Consider the following 23,677-nt stretch of genomic DNA (forward strand, 5'->3'; position numbering starts at 1 on the left):
AAATTTTTTTTTCTTTATTTCCCCCTCAAAAAAATAGGTGCACCCTATGGGCCGAAAAATACCGTATGTTACTTAGCAAAATTGCATACAAAGAAGTGTACACGGTATGAATCATAGAACAGAATCATAGAATTTGTAGTGTTTTGCGTCTTATGCCGGGATTACATTCTGGGGATAGTTCACATGTGCAAAAACATGTACAGTGGAACCTTGGTTCTCAAATGTCATCCGTTCAACTCCCAAGATGTTCGAAAACCAAGGTGCGGCTTCCAATTGGAGCAGGTGTCCTGGAAACAATAGCCGACAGCTGCATTGGACATTCAACTTCCAAATAATGTTTGGAAACTGGAACACTTACTTTGGGGTTTTCTGCGTTTGGGAGCCAATTTGTTCGTTAACTAAGCCGACCAAGAACCAAGGTTCCACTGTATGCCCAAACCACCCTCATGCAACCATCTTTACCTTTCAAGCAAAGCAGAGAGCTCTGGGGTGCTCCTGTGGGGGCAAATGGATTCCCAGAAAATCTCCTGAGAACATCCCAGAGCCTGGTAAGCAAGGCTTTTAAAAACTTTCTGTTCCAGGAAAACCTGGTGCAAGAGGAGCTTTTAAGCTCTCCGCCTTCCCTGTGCTTAATCTGTGGGATTTCAAACAGCCGGCTTTCAAATTGCGCAAGTTAATTGCACACAATTTTACCGTATGAAGGCAAATGGCACTAGAATTCATGAGGATTTCTTTTGTGTAAAGAAGAAGAAAAAATTAGTGTGGAATTGTATGGTACATAAGACTGGAAAAATGTGAAACCGAGACGGCAAAGCCCATCCCGCCTTGGTCGCCTGACCTTCCCGCCCCTCAGCCTGCTGCATTCACCCTCTTTGTGTAGCTCTGAATGGACATCTGGAAGTGTTGGTTGGTGTTGAGATGGGAGTGGAAGAGGATGACGTAGGCCTTGGGGGCGAAGTAGCCCCCAAAGATCCCGGCGAGGGTGCAGAGGAGGGTGGCGATGTGGATAGCCGCCAGGTACTTGCCCTTGTAGATGCTCGCGGCAGTGGTGTACGTGATGAAGGAGACGAAGTAGATGAGATTGCTGAATGTGATGCACTTGGCTTCGTTGTAGCTGTTGGGAAGGTCCTTCCCCATGTAGCTGATGGTGAAGCAAGCCACGCCCAGCAGGCTGTTGAAGATCATCCAGAAAACGGGGATCACCGTGTTGCCCTGGCTGCACTCCAGGAGAATCAGCTTCTCAAAGGCCTCGTAGTTCTTGTAGGGGGCCGGTGGGCTGAGGGTGAGGGAGGTGAGGACCGTTGTGCCCTGAAGCCCAGTGATGGCTCCTATGAGCAGGCCGGAGCCGTGGTACTTCCGCCAGGCCCCATACAGGCCCGGAGCCCTGGCCGCCATCTTGAAGACGATGACGATCTGCACCGAGCGCGCCGCCATGCAGGAGAGGCACCCAGTGAGGCAGGTGCTGTACACTGACAACCTCAGAAGGCAGACAAAGTGCCCTGGGGCCCCGAAGAAGCAGTAGAGGCTGAGGCCGGCGCAGGCCAGGGCGCCCAGCATGGCGAAGCACATCCAACCGCCGGCCGACTTCACGACGGGCGTGTGGCGGTTCCGCACGAAGACGCCTGTGGTCCCGGCCACGAGCAGCAGCAGGAGGGTGTTGGCTGCCAACAGGGCCACAGAGATGGGGTCGTCCCACAGCATGAAGACAACGGTGCGGTCGAAGCAGGCTTCGCTTCTGTCAGGCGCCCACTGATCCTTCTGGCACTTCTGGCAGGTGTACGGATCTGTGGGGCGGCAGGGCTAGTCAGCGGAGGCAACTGGAAGCCACCTTTCCCCCACCCCTGGGATCTCTGGGGGGCAGCCAACAGGAGAGCCGCTGCAGCGTAGTGGTTAGAGAGTCTGACTACGAGGACTTGTGAGACCAGGGTTCAAATCTCCACTGGGCCAGCTGGGTGCGACCTTGAGCCAGCCGCTGCCTCTCAGCCTAACCTCCCTCACAGGGTTGTTGTGGGGGTTAAAGGAGGAGGAGGAGGAGCAGAATAATGTGTATACCACCTTGAGGTGCTTGGAGAAAAGCCTAGGATACATATGCAATAACCAACTGGGATAGCTCAGCTGGGAGAACACAAGACTCTTAATGTCAGCATTGTGAGTCTGAGCCCCATGCCAGGCAAAAGATTCCTGCATTGCAGGGGGTTGGACTAGATGATCCTCGCGTCCCCTTCCAGTTCTATGATTCTATGAAATAATTAATCCTGGATTCCCGGCTGCAGGAACGTTGCCTTTCCTCCCATCAACACAGCTCAGCCTTAGTGCACCTATCTGCTGTAGTGCCTCGCCGTCTGTGTGTGCTGCACTATGGAAGTGCTCTCCTAATATTACAGCGTGCAAGAGTGTTATTAGGGGGAGGTCCTGGGTCTTTGGCACTCATCCCTGCATCTCTTGAACCCGTCCCCTTCCTCCCCATCCCGACTTCTAGACCTCGCCCACCCACCGTCTTAGTTCGCTCAGGGTCCTAAAAGTGCACCTGCTTCTACAAATTGGTAGCAAACAGGTGGACCATTTAAAACAAGAAAGCAGACTATATATATATATATATATATAAGATTAAAACATTCCAAAGACAGTTACAAGCATCTAAAACCAGTCACATTTAGAAATAAATTGAAAAGCAAATAAAAACGCATCTGAAGCACATTCTCTCCCTGAGGCCCGTAGGATTTTTTTAGGTCTGCTGGACATTGTATCTTTGTGAAGGGGTGAACTAAGCTGCCCAGTATTTCCCAAGGGAAAGAATGTGCTTTAAAGGTATACCGGGTACAAAACTCTCCTTTTTTTGCCACTGCCATCACCCCCCAGGCTAGCATGAGCGAACCCTCTGTGGCTCCAGCACATTTCCATGTTTCTCCATCCCTCTGATGCTTTGCAAGAGAGCTTCCTGCTTCTGGTCATGGGCCGCTTGGCCATGGCTTCCTCCTAGAGGATGCAGGTGAGACCACAAACCCTGCCCCCAAACCTCAAAAGATCAGGAACATTATGCAAGGCTTGGGCTTCGGGATTAGGAAGCCATGTGACCTCAGAGGCGTTGGCCCTGTGGGGAGACAGCAAGGGGGCAGAGCCAGCCTGAACCCATGGAGGCCATGGGTTTAAAGAGGCAGGAAGCAGAAGAGTCGAATCGCCTCTGCCCGCCTGCTTCTGACTCTGGTGCTGGCCTGGCCTTGCCCTGCCTGCTGACAATTCACTCACCGCTTCTGTTCAGGAAGGTTCCTGGAGAGCAGCCCACGCAGTGGAAACAGCACTGGTGCATGCCTTGCTGCACCTTCTGCTCCCCCGTGCCGCATTCCTTGGAGCACACGGAGTCAGGGACCTGGGCGGGAGCATGAGCGTTGGTGTTAAGGGGTGTAAAAGGTAAAGGTAAAGGGACCCCTGACCATTAGGTCCAGTCGTGACCGATTCTGGGGTTGTGGTGCTCATCTCGCTTTATTGGCCTAGGGAGCCAGCATTTGTCCGCAGACAGCTTCCGGGTCATGCGGCCATCATGACTAAGCCGCTTCTGGTGAACCAGAGCAGTGCATGGAAACACCGTTTACCTTCCCGCCGGAGCGATACCTATTTATCTACTTGCACTTTGATGTGCTTTCGAACTGCTAGGTTGGCAGGAGCAGGGACCAAGCAATGGGAGCTCACCCCATCGCGCGGATTCGAACCGCTAACCTTCTGATTGGCAAGTCCTAGGCTCTGTGGTTTAACCCACAGCGCCACCCGCGTCCCTGTCAAGGGGTGTAGGTAGACCCAAAGTGCCCCCATGAGCCAATGCTACAACCCCCCTGTAGTAGAATGGGTTGCTTGCTCCCATTTTTCCCTGGCAAGGGGAATTCCAGGCAGACCAACGTCATGGGTGGTGCCTAGATCTCAACAATAAGAATCTTCCCTGGGTGTATGAGCCTCCTTACCTGATTATCCTCTGTGTGCCACAGAAGCCTGTCCTTGTGGATGCTCAGGCGGTCCGGGTTCCTGTCAAAGGAGCCCACCACGGTGTAGTTCCACTCCTGCCCAGCCCATGTCCACAAGACCAGGTCGTAGCCAACCAAGGGGTCCCCATTGGTGTCAAAATAAATCTGTCTGTGGTTCAGGCTGAAGTTCACCTGCTTCACTTCCTTCAGGAGCTGCAGCAGAGAGACAGACAGATAGACTAATCCAGCCAACCCTAACCTGATATCCTTCGGATGTTCTGGACTACAACTCGTGTCAACCCCAGTATATCTCATCTGGTGAAGCGTTTTGGAAGACTCTAGAGCTTGCCGCGTTCTTGTGGGTTGGTCCAAAGATATTACCAAACTGTGGGCTTGGAGGTATTTTCCAGAGTTTCTCTGGGGAGAAGGTATTAACTGATAAACCAGTTTTAAGTCTGCAGTGTGGAAACGCCCCATGTTTAAAATTGAACGCACGGGGCCATGTTTTACTGGAAGACCTCCAAGCTGCCTGAACCAAATGGTCCCATTCCATGGACGAACTCCCCTTCCATTTTTTGATTTTGAAAACTCCACATGGATTCTGCAAATTTCCACACCCCAAACCCGAACTCTTTAATTAGGCAGGGTTTGTGAGCAGGAAAAGGGAGGGGAAAGGGCAAGCGATCCAGGGCCCAGTGCAAGTGACTTGGGGGCTGTGTCTCCTGTGTCACCCTCTAACAAGATGAATCATAGAGTTGGAAGGGACTCTTGAGGTTCATCTAGTCCAACCCTCTGCAATGAAGGAATCTTTTGCCCAACATGGGGCTCAAACCTATGCCCACGAGACTAAGAGTCTCATGCTCTACCAAGTGAGCTATCCCAGCTCACATACCCCCAATGCCCATCAGAGCATGCTCAGCTGGAGAGATGGTGTGGCATAGGCGCTAAGAGTATATCATGCAGAGAAATCTCAGCTGTTAATCTGTTTTCTTCGGCATCCTGGAATCCCAGGAAAACACAGAGCAATGGATAAGCACCGTGGCACCCTACAGATGTTGCAGCCTCCATCTTCCATGAATCCTGCTGGCTGGGACTGATGAGAGCTGGAGTTGAGCAATATCTGTAAAGCCACAGGTTAGCCACCCCTGGCTGGCACCTGCTTTTTCCATGGAGAGACCCCACTCTTACCGCAGCAGGAATGCCATTTTGGCACTGTCCCTGCCGGATAAATGCCCAGAGACAGAAACAGAGAGAGATGGGGAGGTTTACCTGCCACGGATAGACGGTGCCCTTTTGGCACACACCAGTTTGGCAGCCCAGGAGACGATGGAGGGCATGTGCCATGACATACACCGCCGAGTACACACTGAACGCTCCTTGTGTGTCGTAGGGCGACGGCTCCTGCCTGTCGGGCAGCTTGCGGAACCGGGAGAATCGCTGGCTGCACCTTTCCTTGCAATTCCGACACGAGCCAGTGTCGCCCCTGTGGGCACCCGCTTCCTCTGATGCGTCAAAAGCGGCTTCAAATGCCTTCATCCCCGAGAGGTGTGCCTGGTGGATGGTTACCCCGAGGACTGTGCCGATGCCCTGAACACCAGGGATTTTCCAGATTTCCGTGGCCAAGGACCAGTCCTCCGTGCCCAGCCACACCTTCCCGGTCACATTCTGCCGGGTGGCCTCCCTGAGGAACAGGAGGGCGCTGCGCTTGTTGGCGAAGACGGTCACCACGTTGGCGGCAGAGGCCACCACATCCAGGATCATCCGGGCCACCTCTGCGCTGCTGGCGGGGATGGCGCCCTGGTAGGCGAAGCAGATGCCCTCTTGGGGGGCCGCTTCATGCAGCATCTGCAGGCCCTGGAGCCCGTAGTTGTTGTCGCTGCCCACCACCGCGACCCAGGTCCACCCAAAAGTCTTCAGCAGGCGCACCATGGCGTCCACCTGCAGCTGGTCACTGGGGATGGTGCGTAGGAAGGAAGGGAAGACCCTCTTGTTGCTGAGCATCTTACTGGAGGCTTCATAGCTGATCTGGGAAAAGAGAGAGCAAGGCAGGTCCTCCAGATGTTGCTGAAGTTTAACTCCCAACAGCAATCCCTTCTCTGTTCCCAGCATGGCCAGAGATGGTGGGAGCAACAGCTGCAGGGCCACAGACATCCCCTCACCCCTGATGCAGCTGGATGGGCAGATGGAAACAGTTCTGTGAGTTGGAAGGGACCCCCAAGGCTCAGCTAGTCCAACCCACTGCAAACCAGGAACAGCAGCTAAAGACTCCCTTGACAATTGACCATCCACCTTCTGTTTGAAAAGCTACAAGGAAGGAGAGTCCGCCACCTTCCAAGGGCGTCCGTTCCTTCGTCAAACAGCTCTCACCCTCGGAAAGTTCTTCCTAATTTTCAGCTGGCACATCCTTCCTTGTCATTTGAATCCATGAGTTCAGGTCCTGCCCTCTGGAGCAGCAGAAAACAAGCTTGCTCCAGGTACATCACTGACGGAAACAGAGCCACTTGTGGGACGTGTCTCCTAGCTAGCAGCCACCTCAGGACTCCTCAGACATCAACTATCGTCAGTCCGAGGCTCCCTCTGCTTCAATTCACGGCCCTTGCCCTCCCCAACATTTCCTGAGGGCTTTCTTCTGCCTAATCTACGCTTTCACGGACATGATCCAGCAGGAACCTCTCCCCAACACAACTTCCCAGTGGACTGCGTCGCTTTTACTTTGCAGTGATCTCTCCTGCACCAGCAAAGAGGGTAATTTGCTTTGGGGGAAGATGTGTGAGAAAAATAAGGCAGAATTGCAGAACTGGAAGGGACTCAAAAGGCTCAGCTGGCCCAACCTACTGCAATGCAGGAATCTCAACCAGACAGTTGTGAAACATGCTATCAACAGCCTAAAAGAGAGACCAGGAAGAGCAGTCTGGCACCAACCCCCTGACATCTCTGGGCAGCTGCTGGTGCCTGTTCTTGCCCACCCCCAATAATTTTCCTTATTCCTGGGCCTGGCTATGCTGACTGTGGCTGGTGGGGAAGCTGGAGAAAGCACAGAGTGGGAGACGGCTCTCCTAATCCATGAAGTCCCACCGCCCTTCGGGGGCTTACCTCTGGCATGCAGAAGACACCCAGCAGACTGGCTGTCGTGAAAGCATTCTCACTGGTGTCTGGCCCAATGACGCCCACAACCTTGGGCAGGGAGTGGGTGTAGTTGGCAGCCACCACCAGCTGCCGGGCACCGCAGCAGCCCTCTCCGCCACCCTGGGAGAGGACGCTCAGCGTGGCGTACATGTTGGAGGATGCCGAGCAGGTGTCGTAGATCTCGTACCCCAGCGTGACGTTGGGCAGGAGGCGGCTGGAGTTGTTGATTTCCTCCACCGCCAGCCGCATGGCCTGGACCAGGTAGTAGCCGTGGTGACTCGCGTCGTACATGCTGCAGAAACAGGGAAAAGCCACAGGAGAAGATGGAACTAAAAGACAGGTGGGGGTGGGGGTGGATCCCAAATAGGACAGCAGCAAAATATTGCATGGTAGACTGCTCCTATGCAACAGGCTCCATTATGATACTCCATTCCATGCCCTCCCTCCTTGTTTCCTGCCCCGCAACCCTGAATTTGTCAGCATCTTTTTCTTTTTTTTATTTCTCTCTCTCTCTCTCTCTTTTATTATTTCTTTTTGGCTAACTCTATACTCATGTTCTGTGAGGGATGGAAGAGGAAAGGCTCTGTGTGAGAGGCAAGGGAGAGAGAATCTCCCAGGGTGGGAGGCTGGGGGAAGCGCCCAGGTGAGAGCTGGGATGATTTATATCCCATGGTGTGCATTAAGAGTAAATATATAACCTTTATAGAGGTTTTCTTCTTCTTCTCATCCTCCTCCTCCTCCATTTTCTTTCCTTTTCTTATGCTCTTTCTTTCTTATTTTTACTCTTGGTTTTGGTTTTACTGCTTTCTAAAACTTTTAATAATGATTATAAAACACAAACTAAAAACAATACTGAACTGTAAAATAAAATGGTTGAACAAATAAAACGAAACATAGATTGGTTGCAAACAAATGGACAAGTGTTCAGTTCTCACTGGGCTGCTTGGAGAGTTGTCCCCCTTAGTTCCCTCCTCCTCCTTGCCTGCTGATACTTGTCTTATTATGATTTCTGGAAACTGCTTTAGTCGAGTCATTGGTCCACCTGCTTCAAGATTCCCCGCAAGGTGTGGCAGCAGCTCTCTGGGGCTGCAGATGGGGGTCTCTCCCAGCCCTTGAGATGGTGAGGATTGAACCTGGAGGACCTTCTACTGTGCCCCTGAGCCACAGCCCTTTTTGTGCCCTGGTGGCACTGTTTTGATTGCATGAGCAATGGCACTCATAGCCTCCAACTTTGGAGCTCTTGATTTGTTTATGCAGCTTCTTTGGGGAAAATTGAATAGGAATTTCCAGCCTCCTTCATCTTTTATAAAACTGGAGGAAGCTGGAGGGTCAGGGATTCACTGCACATAACTTTGTCCCATGTATGTTACTTGTTGACACAAGACAATGTTTAAAGGAGATTTGATAAAATCCATGGAACAGGTGAGATCGATCAGTGGCCGTGAGTCATGATGGCTGCACGGAATCCTCCATATTCCAAAGGGGAATAGTCCTGGCTACCTTGGAGCAGACACAGCATGGCACTTCTTAATGGGTTTTCAGCTGAACTGCCTCTCAGAGGGACAAAAGAAAAAATGACAGCCTAGGAAATATCAGAACTGATTAACCATCATGCGAAACACAATAGCTGATGGCAAATAAGTAGGATGCCTGTCTGTTGCCAATACAAGCCTGGTGTGTGTGTTGAGGGATGGGGAGAAATGGTCTTAAGCTGACTGTGAGTCCACATTGGAATGGGCCTGTCTGCAGCTCCTTAGGAAAAGTCTAGAGGACGGATGCCACCACACACAAGGCTCTGCTGCCTGTAATGCTACTTCTGCTTGTGCAGAATGGTGGGATAGCAAGTAGAGGAGCCTCACTTGAAGGTGTAAGCATGTCTATGGGAGATGTTCCTTCAAGTACTTGACCGTGGAGAAGTTACTTTGGTATTTGCCGTTTTCATTTGCTCTTTTGCCAGGATAAAACATAGCTTGGGACCACATGCTTCCCAAACACAGATACCTGCATCCTACATAGGAAGATGACTTATCAGATCACTGGCCCATCAGACCACCTAGCTCAGTGTGGTTTACACTGACTGGCAGAAACTCTCCAGGGTTTCAGGCAGGGGTCTCTCCCCGTCCTACTTGGAGATGCTATTGGGAATTGAGCCTGAGACCCTCTACAAGCAAAGCAGTGAGCTATGGCACTTGCAATATTTCTGGCTCCTCTCACTTACCTGTCACAGATGGCAACTTCTGGCTTAGTTTTCTGGGGTTTGGTGATGTTACTCCGGTGAATCTGAAACAGCCCCGCAAGGGTATAATCTCCATCCAGCCTCAGCAGGGAAGAAATCCCCTGGTTTAAGCTCCCACTGGCACAGCAACAGAAGCCCCAAAGTAGCAAATATGAAAAGGGTGGGGAAGAGAGACTCATCCTGAACAGACCAGGGGAAGTCACTGTTGCAGCCACAAGGGCACTCTGCCTTTTGGGGAGAAGGAATACTGAGGCCAGTGTCCCTGAATCACCTGGGATCATTTGCATAACCCTACACACCTGTAAAATGCCTCAGAGCAGAGGGTAAGATATACATACACAGGAAACTTTCCTGGAGCGGGGAGGCAGCAGGATGCAAGCTGAAAACCAAATTGTGGGGTTTAATTTTCCTAACAGACTCTGCAGGAGAGTTGAAGTAAAATGTGCTCTCTCCTCCTGGGCTCCTTGTGGAATAAAATTAGACCCTATAAACACTTGCAACACTCTTCGTGCCACCTCTGTTACAATCATGTTGGCCACATCATGTAGGAATGGATGCACTAGCGGCCTGTGCAAGTCTCTAGTCCTCAGCTGCTAAAAAAACCCATGAAGCACCCAAAAGGAATGTATCATGAAAGATTGAAATGAAAGAGGAAGCAGCTGTGTTTTGACATGTTCACTGCCACGCTGTTACAATGCCTGGTTTTTGGGAAATAATTGGCACTTCCACCAAGCACGGGTCTATCACTGGACTCTATGCTGCTCCATGTCTGCATGATGACATCCTCATCCAAATGCTGGCCTGTATTATTTCCCCACTTAATCCAGATTATGGCTTCCATGGAAAATCCGATAAGGAAAGAAAACATATGCAGAAACAGTGAATCTTTATTAAAAGAGGAGAAAATGGGGATCCCCATGTGGAGGAGAACATGGGATGGTATTTTTGATGATGACACTTTGCTTTGCAGAATTTCTAATGGTATGTTTTGTAAAACACATAATACAGGTGAATGGTTAACCTTCCTCAGTCCACACTGACTTCCAGCAACACTCTGGGGTTTCAGGCAGGGTTCATTCTCAGTATAACCTGGAGATGCTAATGGTGAACCTGGGATCTCCTGGATGCAAGGCAGATGTTCTGCCACTGAGTTATGGCCCTTTCCTTTAATTCTTAAACTCTATACTGTAATCAGGACAAATATTTGCAGAAATGAACCAAACCAGTGGGTTGTTACCAATGCTGGTGATACTCCAAATAGACCAATTGGAACAAATTGATGTGGCATTGATTTCAGTGGGTCTGCTCTGAGAAAAACTCAGCTGGATGAAATCCCAGTATTGGGGAGAGTGCAATGATTTCCATTGCTCTGCCCATTTCCATCATGTGTAAACCCCATCACACTTTCCTTCCTTCCCTGGAAAAACAGCTTTGGGAAGGAGGGAAGTTTCAGCAGGGAATGAAGAGGTGTGCTTAACCCTTGTCCCACCTGACACTGGGCCCTGTCCAGCTATGCTCTACACAAAGTACGTAGATAGTCACTGAAATTAATGGACCTCAGTTTGTCATGGCCATGACTTTCAATGCATCTTCTCTGAGTGGGACTCTCTTCTACTTGAGTGGACTTGCTTTCTGTTTGCTGAAGCCCTTGGAGTGGCCGCTGATTGGCCTGATTCAGGAGGACTCTCCTTATGTTGTTACTTGATGTCATCGTGGTGCAAAAACATGCATGAATCTGGGCACCACCAATTATGGATCCTCTGTTTTTTTGCAGGGGATCCCTTCAAACTGAAGTGTAACAATCACAGAGACCCTGAGTCTCATGACACCACATAAATTGTGGTTCACATCGAGGCAGTGCTAAAAAGTGGCAAGTGGCAGTGCCAAAAAGTACCAGTCTGGGTCTATTTAGAGTTCAGTCGTTGGATACAGATCTGATCTGTGCTTTGATGGTAGCTGGTTGTTCTCTGTAAAATTTGTGAATTCAAAGGGTAATCCCATTATTATTTCCTGAATCCAACTTTCTTTTTTCTTTTTCCTTTCTCCTCCTGTGATGAGGCTGCATTTTAATATTTCAATATTTTAATCTTGTTTTTAAGTTGTATTCATTCAACTTGTTTTTATTATTGCTTGTTAGCCGCCCTGAGCCCGGCCTTGGCTGGGGAGGGCAGGGTATAAATAAAAATTATTATTATTATTAAATTGCAATGAGGTTGGACTAGATGACCCTTGGGTGTCCCTCCCAACTCTACTCTCTATTGTGTTCTGCTTTTATTACGTATTTTATTACGCTATCGCGTTTCTACTGTTAGCCGCCTTGAGCCCGTTTGTGGAAAGGCGGGAAATACATTTAAACAAAACAAAACACAGCTGGGGGAAAACCTTACAACGTCTCCCACGATTTGCCTAGCTACCTTTCAATTCCAACCTCAAACAAAAAAGTCTATTGCCCGGAAATTCAAATGAAGGGCTCCTATAATTTCCGGTGCTCCTTCTTATATCCGCTAGGCAACCATATGACGTCACGACGTTCCGAAACACGAAGCCGCTCTACCCGTTCCTGTCTCTATCGTCGTTTCCCGGCTCGCGAAAGGACGCGCATGCGCGCCAGCGGTCGCTTTGGAGACGCGGGCCGCCGCCGAGGCGAGGTGTGGGGATGGCGAATCGCCGCCTGAACCCGGCCAGCCTCCTCCGGCGGCAGAGAAGCCGGCGCAGGCGGCGAAAAGCGGCTCTGCAGTCTCCGCCTGCTCCGCCGGAGAAGAAGGCCCGCGGGGGGCCCGACGCCCTGCAGCGCTACGCCCGCGAGTTCGCCCGCGGCCTCCTCTCCGCGCGGCCATTGCAACCGCCGCCAACGGACGAAGGAGCCTCGGCTGAGGGAGAGATGCTGACGGCCGTCGAGGCCAAGGAAGGCAGAGCCTTTCTGCTCCTGCCTCAGGGGCAGGTGAGCGCCGAGAGGGCGTGGCTATGCAAATTTAGGACGCGCGCGGGTCCCCCTCCGCCGTTGGAGGCGTTACCAAATAAGGGAAGGGCGTGGCTTGGGAGTAGAAGGGGCATGGGCTAGCTGAGGTGCCGCTCAGGGAAAGGGCGTGGCCAGGAAACGCAAGAGGCGTGGTTATGCAAATACAGAGAATGGACTCCAACTCATGGGTTCTCCATTGGGTGGACTAGCTGTACGGTATAGGCCAGCAACTTACACGGAGTTTGCATCTAAATTCTAAATCACCTCTGATCGAAACCCATTTGGTTCCATGGTGGGTAGGATTGCCAAAGTCATTTGTCCTGGAACCCTGCCCCCTTCTTCCCCTTTTTAATCTTTTAAATAAAAAAATTCTGAATGTGCACACATTAAATGCGCATAAGTTGCGGGCTTACTGTACAAGGAAGGATGTGTCTTTGTGGGGGTGTGACTAGGTAGCAGAAGGGGCAGGGGGAAGTGGGCAGGTAGATATGGAAGGACTGTAGTGGTAGAGTATCTGTCTTGCGTGCAGAAGGGCTCCTATCTCAAGCCTTGAAAAGTCATTGTGTAGAATAGATAATTTGGAGCTAGATGGACCAATGGACTGAGTCATTATAAGTCAGCTTCATATTTCAGTCAGGCCTATATTCAGAACCATGCGGAATACTGTAGAATCTAACTCTGATTTTAGCAGAAGGATTGTAGCTCAATGATAGATTATTTGCTTTTCGTGCAGAAGGTCCTTGCTTCAGTCCCAGGTGGCATCTCCAGATAGGGCTGAACGAGACTCCTTGTCAGAAACCTTGCAGAGCTTTGTAATTGCAGACAGTAATAATCTAGCTGGACCAATGGTCTGACTTGGAATAAGGCAGTTTCTAATGTTCCTAGAACATCCTCTGTGGCCCTTCAGCTGTTCCCATCAGCTGGCCAATGATGGAAGTCCAACAGTACTTGGAGGACCAGTATCCAGAAATGATTATTATATAATTCACCCTGAGACCCCAGAATGGGTTACACCATTAAAATGTAATATTAAAAGCAGTCTAGGACAACTTCTCTGGGTAATGTTAAAAGGGGCAGCCAGCATTTACATATTAGTTTGCTTATTTACAGTAGTTATTTTCTACCTGTCAGGCGCTGACATTCACTGGCAAGTGTTCCCTGACATGCCTGTATGGCTCTGTACGGGTGTTTGGGTTCAACATCGTTCCAGATCAGCCCCCGTATCACCTCTTCTCCCCCTACTCCCACTGTGCTCTCACCATTGAAGCTGTGGCTTATAAGGAGCCAGAAAAATCTGGGAAGGAAATGAAAGCAGAGGCAAAGTCCATCCTCCGAGCATACCTTGTGCCCCGAGGTAAGTTGGAATGGAGGGTGGGCCCTGAACTTGTTGTTCCTGTGAGAGGGTGACCTTGGATGTTTGAAGAAGAATATGATGTGCTTTGTGCTCACACAGAGCTCTGACTCTCAGGGATCAGATTGTTAAAAAAGGCTTTTGTGGACAGGCTGTCTAGTGTGTGTTTATATATACCCATGCGCATCCCTTGAAATTCTTTTGGATTTTCTGTGTGCAGAATAGATATCTTTGATGGGCATGATTTTGACCTGTGGCCCTTTGCCACAGACAGGTCATTTTGCTGTTCTTTGTTGCAGTCTGGTTAGGGGAAAACCCTGGATAATAAAATAATAATAAAATAATAATAAAAATTCACATCCAGCAGCTCTCCCTTTCAGCCTAACGCTGTTCACAGGGTGGTTTTGTTCGTTTCCTGAAATATTTTATATTGCTGTTTCACAAGCTGTGTTTAGTATTTTACACTAAAAGAAATGCAACATATACACAAAAACAAGCCGTTTATAAATCACGATAAATACACATTTTAGACAAAGCAGCCACAGAAAATTTAAGTCCTAATTGAAAACATGGAGACTTCTCAAAAAAAACAACAAAAACAGCTGTGTTTGTGCTTCCCTAACTTCTTCTGGAAGAAGGTTCCAGAGCTTGGGGCCTGTTGCCAATAAAAGCGAAACCCAGGCTCCTAATGTCCGGACCTGTTGAATAGTAGGAATAGAGAACAAGATTGAGTAAGCCACAGTTGGGTAGCTGCCTTATTGTGAGAATAGCTCTCTGTGTGTATGCTTTGCTTCCCTGTGCTCTGTAGAAAAAGCTCATGTGCAAATGTGAAGACTTCCAAGACTGAGGCAGGCTCCACTGGAAGCCACTGGAAGCCCTTCAGAACCACTGCAATTATTATGGTTTTCTGTCCTGATCACAATGGCCTTGAAGCATTATGAGGGCCAAGCAGGAGGCTTACTCTCTCATTTGTGGTTTCATCCTTTGTCTTTCCAGATACAAGATGCAAACTGATGAAAGACTTCATTCCTCAGTGTTCCATGATTTTGTTGGAGCGTCTGGATACTCCAGCGACTAGGTTCATTCACAGCTACTCAAATTTCTCCCACATATTCAAAGCAAAGGTGAGTTCCTTCTGTCCTCTGAGTTTTCGCAGAACTGATTGAGGATGGCCAGGATACACTGTAAGACCTGGTATCATGTGTTCAGTCCCCATGTTAGCCGCCCTGAGCCCGGCTTCGGCTGGGGAGGGCGGGATATAAATAAATTTTATTATTATTATTATTATAAGCAGGGCCTCTTGAATTTGAGTAGAACCCTCTGTGTGATGGGAGACCCTGATAAAGCAAGATTATACAAGGGAAGTTCAAGGACTTGGTGGGGGGTGTGATGCATGTGAGAACATGCCTTTCTTTACAGTTTGAGCATTCACACCTGAAGTCACCCACTAATGAAAAATGCTGACTATGTGGCCTATATCAAATTTCTGTTTGGGCTAATTACATGGATTTCAATTGAGCTGCATTGGTCCTGGGTCTTGGGTATCCTTTTAGGCCTCTTGTGGGGATGAAGCTGCTCTGCTGGGCAATCAAGGCTTCCTTTGTGTTAATGTTTCTTGGATTTGGGGCCTTTTAATTTATCCTACACTTAGGCCTGAACTCCAATGGATATATCCGCTTTTTGGGTGTTTGTCACTTAGCCAAATACTTGCTAGCTAAGGCCAATTTGCAATGAACATTAAGACCCCTGCTGGATTCATCCAAAAGTCCATCTGATCCAGCATCCTGCTCTCCACAGGAGCCTCTCAGATGCCTCTGTGAAGCCCACAAACTAGTTATGAAGCCAAATGCCCCTTGAACCTGCCATTCCCTAGCTGTTGGTATTCAGAGGGATGCTGTCTCTGAAGTTGGGGGTTCTTAATACCTGCTAATAGACATACAGTCTAGCCTGCCCCCCTTTTTTAAAATGGATAAAACCACCTTCAGACAAATGCCTTCTCATTCCTAGAGACAGAAGGCTCCCAGTTTCACTCCAGAGGATACAGTGCTCGCTTCTGTTGGTGCTGGGAAGCAGGACCCCAGGAATGGCCTGCTGATGTCGGAAAGCACATTGTCAGCAGTTGAAGAGTTAGTCCAAGCATGCCAAGGTGAGTAGCTTAAAGCTAACGTGAGCAAGGGTGAAGTGCAGCTGTAACCTAAATGGAGCAGTGGTTGTATCTGAAGACTTGTTAAATAAAAATGAAGCCAATGGGGCCCTCCTTTGACCACAGAGAAAGAACTGGGCCAAGCTGTATTCTCTGATTCTAAGCTTGGAGGGAGAATCTGTTTCTGCTTGGTCTTTTTTTATTGAAAAAATATGTTGGTCATGTTAACCTCCTGTGAGATTTCATGTAGCTGTGCCAGTTGTGTGTGTAAGTTCTTATCCTCGAATAATCATTTGAGATTGTAACTTCACTGGGGCAATTATGTTCAGATACTGTGTTTGTGTTTCAGATGAGGATGAAGGCTGCCCTATAGTCTTGGTTTGTGGCCCCAAAAGTGTTGGCAAGTCAACTTTTAACAGATACCTGATTAATATTTTGCTCAACAGGTGAGTTCTCTGGTGAAGGCTGCTATGGCTGTTTGCAATGAGAGAGCTTCTTTCTCCCAACTCGTTTCCTATTTTCTTGGTCAGGGGTGGCGGGTGCTGTTTTATCTCCTCCCACCGTGGGCTGTCAGCTCTCTCATCCTTGTCTGGCTATCCTGCCTTTGTTCCTTTTGCCAAAGCAGTCTCTAGGATTCCAGTTTTGAAGGCCTAGCACTTGTAAGCATGTATCTCTTAGATTTTGCAATGCTTCTTAATACCAGCTTCTGGAAACCACAGGAGGAGAGAGTACCCTCCCTTGGCCCTGCATTCTGGTTTGCCACAGGCATCTGGCTGGCCACCGTGAGAGAAGGATGCAGGATTAGATGGGTCATTCTGATCCAGCTCAGCTCTTCTGATGTTCTTATAACCATCCTGGTTGCTGACAAGAGCAGGTTGGGGGGGGGGCTGCTGATCAGAATATTCAATTTTTTGCTTTAGCTTCAGGCTGGGTTTTCCAGTGACGGCAGTCAAAGGCATTCTGTTAACATTTGTATCATTTTCCTCTTCTTAATTGTAGCCTTCCCTGCATTGAATTCTTGGACTGTGATCTGGGGCAGCCAGAGTTCACGCCTCCTGGGTGCGTTTCCCTAATTAACGTAACAGAGCCGCTTCTGGGTATGTGCTTTGGAGGCATTTTCAGAGTGATGTGAAATGTCTGGACGCCTGTTCTGTGTGGCTTTATTTGTTTTATTTATTTAACAATAAATGACTGTAAGAAAACCTCTAAGCGGCTTACAGAAATATAAAACACAATATTAAAGTTATCATTGAAGACAGGTATTGTAAATTATACCAGTGATGATTAAAATCAACAGTAGCTAAAAGTAAATAAAATGCATGTCAACCTACTATGTACCTGAGTAGGCTGGCCTTAACAAAAAAAAATTTAGCAGGCGCCAAAAAGAGTTCAGTGAAGGTGCATGCCTGATGTCAACAGGCAGGGGGTTCCAGAGCGTAGGTGCTGCCAGAAGATCAGTTTCTTACAAGTGCAGAATGAGCATTATTTGGCACTTGTGTCAGTGTCAGATCTGCTGATTGAAGTGGCCGACTGGACATATATGTGGGGTAAACTGATCCTGCAAGTAAACTGGTCCCAACCTCCAGGACTTTGTAATAGTAATAATAATTCCTTGAATTTGGCCCTGGAGCAGATTGACAACCAAGGCAGATCTCTGATTTGTTACGTGCTGTTTTATGCTGACATGGTCTCACTCCCATCAGAAACCGTGCTGCAGCATTTTGTGCTAACAGCAGTTTTTGGATCAAGCACAAAGGAAGCCCCGCACAGAATTTACTTTCTGGTGTGAGTGGAGCTCTTCTTGGAGCACCAGCCTTTCTAAAGGGATCAAAACCAAACTGGAGCAATGACCTGCTTTCCTGTTAGAGGTTGAGCCACCCCTTGGGTGGATAAAGTGCTGTTGCAGCTCTTTTGAATATGTGCAGTTCTGTCAATTTCTTCTCTCCTTTTAGGTCCACCGTTCACTCACCAGCGTACACCGCGCAAAATGGTTTACTTTGGGGCAACCAGTTGTGAGCAGGACACTGAAAGATACATTGACACGCTGAAATACGTGTTCAGTTCCTACGAGAGAGACGTTCCTCTGGTCATCAACACAATGGGATGGGTGAAAGGTAAGGCATTAGGGAGCTTCTGACTTTTTCTGCCATGGGGTCAACTGGGCGCAAGTTTGATCCTATGTTGGCCCAAGGCGAGGAAGGTGGGGATGTGGGAACTGTCACTGAGGCCCATCTCTCATTCTTACCTGGCCTTTTCAGTTGACATATCTCTTGCTTATTCTGCTTCTAGAACCCTAATCTGTGCAGGGTACTGGTAGCCAATGTTATTGCTATTTAGAGTAGACCCATTGAAATTAGTGGACATGGCTAACTTTGACCCATTAATTTCAGTGTGTCTACTCTTCATAGAACCCTTGACTCGGTGCACCTCCCAAACCCCCAGCTTCTGGCTCTGGGGACTTCACCAGATTTGGAACATGGCTGCAGAGGCAGCTCTGGCAACCCAGTAAGGCTAGAACTGTGCTTGAAGGGAAGCTGGCACCTGCCCTTCCGTAAAGATCTCAGCAAAGTGAACAGCAGAGGGTGGGGAAGCAAAGTCTTCATTTGCTTTAATACAATATCCCTTCTCTTCTGGAATCTATTCTCAGTTTGGTATTTCTGTTTTTGTTTGCAAAGTCAGCATTTTCTGTGCTTGTTTGGAATTGCAGTACTGAAACTGACTGGCAGAGAGGGAATATGAGGTTGGCCCTGGCCAAGTATATTCATGTAATTCTGGTTCTAAGCTTCAGATTTCATTAGAATGTCAGGTATGTTTCAAAGGTGAGGAATGGCAGGTGGAAGACACAAGGTACTGAAAGTTAGGATGAAGGAGCTATGCAGGGAACTCACGCTTTGAGCTATGAGAGTGCAGGATGTGTGTGCATTCCTTTAAGAAGGACCCAAGCTTCTCTCTTTTAACGGCCATAAAAATTGTGACCATGGAGGCAAAGCCTGCTGAAATTGCCGAAGTGTTTAAATCAGGTAGACTTGGGTGCCCTGCAAAACCTTTTTCTCTTTCTCCCTCCAGCTCAGCAGCTACAGAGGCCTGAAATGATGTGCTCTCGCTTGATGCAGCAGCTTCACTTTGCACCCTATAACATGTGTTCCATCCTTTTCGTTGAATTCCCACATTCCTGCACTGTTCAGACATGCTCTTGTTTTGTCCCCTGGTTCAAAGGTGCCGGATTGCTCCTTTTGATTGACGTAATTCGGCTGCTGGCGCCTAGTCACATCGTTCAGATCAGTGCGGAAGACTTCAGGGACATGCCTCAGCTATCCCCAGAATATATCCATTGCACTCCTGGCCTGCACACAAGAGGCAAAGCACTCCTCCGGCGCAAGAGCCTGAATGGGATGGAGGACTCAGGGCAGCAGGGCTTGGCCCAAGCAGGCTTCCACCCTCCACATCCTAGCCATCAATTGCTGTGTGTCCAGCCAGAGTTCCCAGGAGCAGGGAACGCTGGCACTGGGTAAGTGCCATGCAATGCCATGTGGGGACAGGGGTGGGTGGGGTGGAGAGCAGGACAGGGTAAAGTGATACCTTAAGGCCTTTCCATGACTAGCTAGCCTCACTTTGCTGGCGCCTCTGCTTGCCTTTGAGAGTCCTTGACCCACTCTTTCTGCATCCCTTCCTGTCTGTCTTGTAATGTATATTACAAGCAGGTCACTAGCAAACTGTTGCCTAATAGTGTACTTGCAATAACATCAAAAGAGTACTGTGGCATTTTAAGTACTGTTTGTGTGTGAGAGAGACACTAGCGGGAGGGGGGCTCTGCCTCCCTTCTTGCTCCGCTTGTCAACCCCCACCATATTAACTTCCTGGAGCTTCCCCTTCCCATCCCATGCACCTACTAAACCCACTTTTCACCTTCCCAACCCCATTTCTGTGGCCACCTCTCTTTTCTATTCTGCAACCCTCCTTTGCGCTGTTGTTCTCACCTTCAGTCCCATGTCCCTCCCCTCCTTCCCCCTCATAAGGCTAGCCAGAGAGTGTGCTTCCCAACCAGTCTCTGATCTATTTCTCATTTTGCTCCTCTAGACGCACCCACAGCAGTGTCCTACGAGACATGGCAATCATGGCGTACTTGGGCCAGCTGCAGCCCCCAGACGCGGAATCTGTGTTTCCTTTACACAGCCTGATACCCTATCAGGTAAATGTGCCTACGCAGCAGAGCTTTGTGTTAGTATTGTCATTACAGAGGCTTTGTGTAAGCAGACAAGATGCAGTTACCACTTGGGAATTGTTACCCTAAAGACCTTCGGAGGATTCTCTCTGTCCTCTTTCAGCCCAGGCTGCTTTCAGTCCATCCAGCCTGGCATTGTTTTCTCTGGCGGGCAGCAGCTCTCCAAGGTCTCAAGCAGAAGTCTTTCCCCAGCTTGGCTTCCTGACACCCTTTTGAAGATGTGAATTATCTTGCATGTGCAGAGTACATACTTTGTCACAGAGCTCTGCCCCCTCCTCCCTCAAGTATTCCCAGCAACTTGTTCCCAGGATTTGGCATCCAGAGGTATTCTTCTGTAAAAATAAGCAGGAATTCCATTTCTGGCTGGTGATGCCAAGCTGTCATTAGCAGATGTAGCCCACATGATTTTGTATAACTGAAACAAAGCAAATTGCTGGTTGAGTTTACGCTCTTGCTTCTTGTTTCCCAGGTACCTTTCAATGCCGTCGCCCTCAGAGTCATACACACAGACGTTGCTCCTGCCCACATCTTGTATTCTGTCAATGCCAGCTGGGTTGGCCTCTGCCAAGTGCCAGATCAGGTGCCGTGTAACGCAGACGGGCCGGTCTTGTTGACGCACACCCCCATCTGCAACTGCCTGGGCTTTGGTAAGTGTCTGGCGTTTGTAGCACCCCTCTCTTCCTGTTTTTTAAATCCTTAGTCTTTTGTAAAATGAAAACAGTCCATCATAGTGGGAGTGCTTACCCTTTCCACTGGGAACTGTTCAGAATCAAAAAGGGGCAGCAATGCACGGACTTCGGTTGACCTTGGTAGATAGCCAAAATGTATACTTCCCACCCAGCTTCCCCTTCCCCTTGAGAGGGAGGACCTTGTCTAGCCAGGGCAGGTGATGCAGGACTACACAGACAAATCCCCTTCCCTTTTGCTTGTAAGAAGCAGCGTCCCCTCTTGCTAAGCTCTGTGGGTTGGCTACCACTATCTGGCTCATGTGCTCTGCCCCCAAAGTGCTCCAAATATTTATTCCAGTGAAATTATATCTTGACCTTTCTGAGCGCAATTTGCACTATTTGGATTAAAAAATATATATTACAGTATGTAATTAAAATAAACACCAGTTAAAGAAAAGAAAAACCAAAGCAGCAGCAGATAAATATGAACTAAAATATTGTGATTAAAAACCAAGTAATGATTTATCTTTCGCCCAGAAGTAGATGTCTAGATAGTTGCAGAATGTTGCTAAAATGTCCAGAGGTAACCTTAGTTGTGCCAGCCTGCTAAGTGGTTCTGGAATACTCAAGGCTTGTTCTTCATATGCCCCTTTCTACAGGAATCGTCCGAGGGGTGGACACAGACAAGAAGCTGTACCACATTCTGACACCAGTAGCGCCACAGAACTTGCGATTTGTGAATTGCTTACTGATTGGAAGTATCCCTATTCCTAATTGCATCTTCCTGAACCAAGTAAGGACTCTTCCTTCTATTTATCCTGAACCCACTGCCAGCCAGAGCTATTGGAGAATCTGAGTTTTAATATTCGGAGGGAGAAAGCAATTTCTCACCCTGCCCCTATTTCTTTCTACAGTTCACAAATTCTTACTGGGTAATGCTCACATTGCTCCTAGTGTCCTATTGGCCTTAAAACCTTAGAGTCTAATAGATATGTTTGGTGTTTTGTTTTTTAAACCTAATGAGTCTTTTGCTGGCATTTGCCACGTGTGTGTGTGTGTGTGTGACAGACACAAGGTGTCCTATAACACTGTCTTTTCTTTGTCAGGTGGGGATTGAAGGGGAGATACCCTATGTCACGTCGGAGTATAACTATGACATTTCAGGTGCTGGGAAATTGAAATTGAAAAAGCATCTTAAGAGGAGAGAACATATGCAGCCATGAGCTCCAGTCTAAATCCTCCTCTGCAGGAACTGATCAGCTCAAGAGACATGGCATGTTCTCAGGAGACTTTCCACAGGAGACCAGTTACAATTTTCACAGCTGAGAGTGTCATGCTGATCTGCTGTCATGTTTTATTCATTTGTGTGTTTTCTTTACATCCTGAAAAATTAAACTTTTGATATAAACTGCCTTTATGCCACATTCTTTGAGGTCCTTGGTGCAGGATTCACCAAACAGTGGCCCTTTTGAGTGTGGGTGAAATGATGCTTCTTTGCTGTTCCATCACTCTTGTTGTCATGTGCTGGCATGTGTTTCAGTTTTCAAGAGTCTGCAACAATTTGGTATTTACTGTTCCTCTCTTTTCTGTGAAATTTGGTTTAGGCTACCAAAGATGTAGTGGTGGTGAATATCTGGTTTCAAACAAGAAATAACCAGGCTGCAGTTGCTGCCTGCAGAGGGAGCTGTGTCGCTCTCGCAGTGCAGTGAGCTTGAATGTTCTGGGTGCAGCCTTAACAGCCTTTTACCAAACAGCTCCGTGCTGAGAGGACTCTTGGCACAGGCTGTCTGGCTTCCTGAAGATGCTGTAGCTGCTGCTGCTGCTTTTGAGTCCCTTATTGTATTTGGAGAAGATTCAAGGGAGCCAAGCTATTTTCATTGAAACAATGCTTCGCCCAGGCCAGAGACCCTATTGATTCAAAGCTGCACTGCAGGAAAGGGATCTACTGCTGAGTCGGCTTGGTTTTTCTCAGGGTGTGTAACATCCTTTGTCTACCTGGGCTCCTTTGGTTGTTTTGGACTACAATTCCCATCAGCCCCAGCTAGCACAGCCATGCTGGCTAGAGCCATTGGGACTTGTAGTCCATCGTAGTCTCTGTTTTTTTCTCTTAAGATCTAGCGATTCGGTCTCATTTCCATTCTCATCCTTTGGGCCAGGGAACTATGCCTCACACAAGCTACTTTGATTTTAATCTAATGGTTTTAAGGAGCTAGCTGCAGACAAAATGTGGTTGAGATCATGTTGCTCAAGCTGCCTGATCGACTTATCTAAAGTCCTTTGGTTCTTGAACTTGCAGTTTTGAAATCCTAGATTTTGATCAAGAAGTTGGCCTTTGTGTGAACAGGCATCAGTGCACAGCTGGATTCAGTCATCTTAGTGTACAGTGGTACCTCGGGTTACAGACGCTTCAGGTTACGGACTCTGGTAACCCAGAAATATTACCTCAGGTTAAGAACTTTGCTTCAGGATGAGAACAGAAATCGCATGGTGGCAGTGCAGTGGCAGTGGGAGGCCCCATTAGCTAAAGTGGTGCTTCAAGTTAAGAACAGTTTCAGGTTAAGAACAGACCTCCAGAACAAATTAAGTTCTTAACCTGAGGTACCACTGTATACCTTTTAGATAGGGATGAGGAACTTACAGTTTTTCAAATGTTGCATTAGCCAAGGGCCAATGATAATAGGATGCAGAGGACACAACAGCAGCAGCATTATTATTTATTAAATTTATGTTGTCATCCACTTTTGACTAGAGCATCTTCATTCCTCTGATAACATGGGCTCTAATCTGTGAAAGCTTAGGCTACAATAAATCTGCTAGTCTTCAAAATAAACCCTCTGGAAAGCACTGATTCTGGATCCCATATTATGTGAAACAAAGAGTCTTGTTGAAGCTTAAGTACCAATAGATCTATTACAGTGTTAGAAACTGAGATATGAAAGCTAGGGGCTAAATGGCACCTTAAACCTAGGTTACAGGTGCAGCAACGGAATGTCTAGGCCACTTTTTTTATATAACATGA

At 48.2% G+C, this 23,677-nt stretch overlaps 2 protein-coding genes across 3 annotated transcripts; one reads left to right on the forward strand and one right to left on the reverse strand.

The window, feature by feature from the left end:
• Positions 1-107: 107 nt before the first annotated feature.
• On the reverse strand, positions 108-9,803 carry TAS1R1 (taste 1 receptor member 1). The gene is made up of 6 exons (XM_081923547.1): positions 9,298-9,803; positions 7,047-7,371; positions 5,223-5,978; positions 3,954-4,166; positions 3,247-3,367; positions 108-1,784 (listed from the first exon to the last, which is right to left on the reverse strand). Exons 1-6 carry the CDS (start codon positions 9,600-9,602, stop codon positions 850-852), a joined length of 2,655 nt encoding a protein of 884 aa, XP_081779673.1. The 5' UTR covers positions 9,603-9,803; the 3' UTR covers positions 108-849.
• A 1,804-nt stretch (positions 9,804-11,607) lies between these two features.
• On the forward strand, positions 11,608-22,070 carry NOL9 (nucleolar protein 9). 2 transcript variants are annotated; one of them, XM_081923617.1, is made up of 12 exons: positions 11,608-12,256; positions 13,406-13,628; positions 14,622-14,749; positions 15,639-15,771; positions 16,118-16,214; positions 16,768-16,865; positions 17,721-17,882; positions 18,985-19,276; positions 19,846-19,957; positions 20,460-20,637; positions 21,318-21,451; positions 21,765-22,070. In XM_081923617.1, exons 1-12 carry the CDS (start codon positions 11,972-11,974, stop codon positions 21,879-21,881), a joined length of 1,959 nt encoding a protein of 652 aa, XP_081779743.1. In that variant the 5' UTR covers positions 11,608-11,971; the 3' UTR covers positions 21,882-22,070. The 2 variants fall into 2 exon arrangements, with proteins under 2 accessions (XP_081779743.1, XP_081779742.1); XM_081923616.1 differs by having other exon boundaries at positions 11,612-12,256; positions 15,633-15,771.
• Positions 22,071-23,677: the final 1,607 nt, after the last annotated feature.

This window comes from Podarcis melisellensis, assembly GCF_964234715.1.
Source record: "Podarcis melisellensis genome assembly, chromosome: 8".
Taxonomy (NCBI): domain Eukaryota; kingdom Metazoa; phylum Chordata; class Lepidosauria; order Squamata; family Lacertidae; genus Podarcis; species Podarcis melisellensis.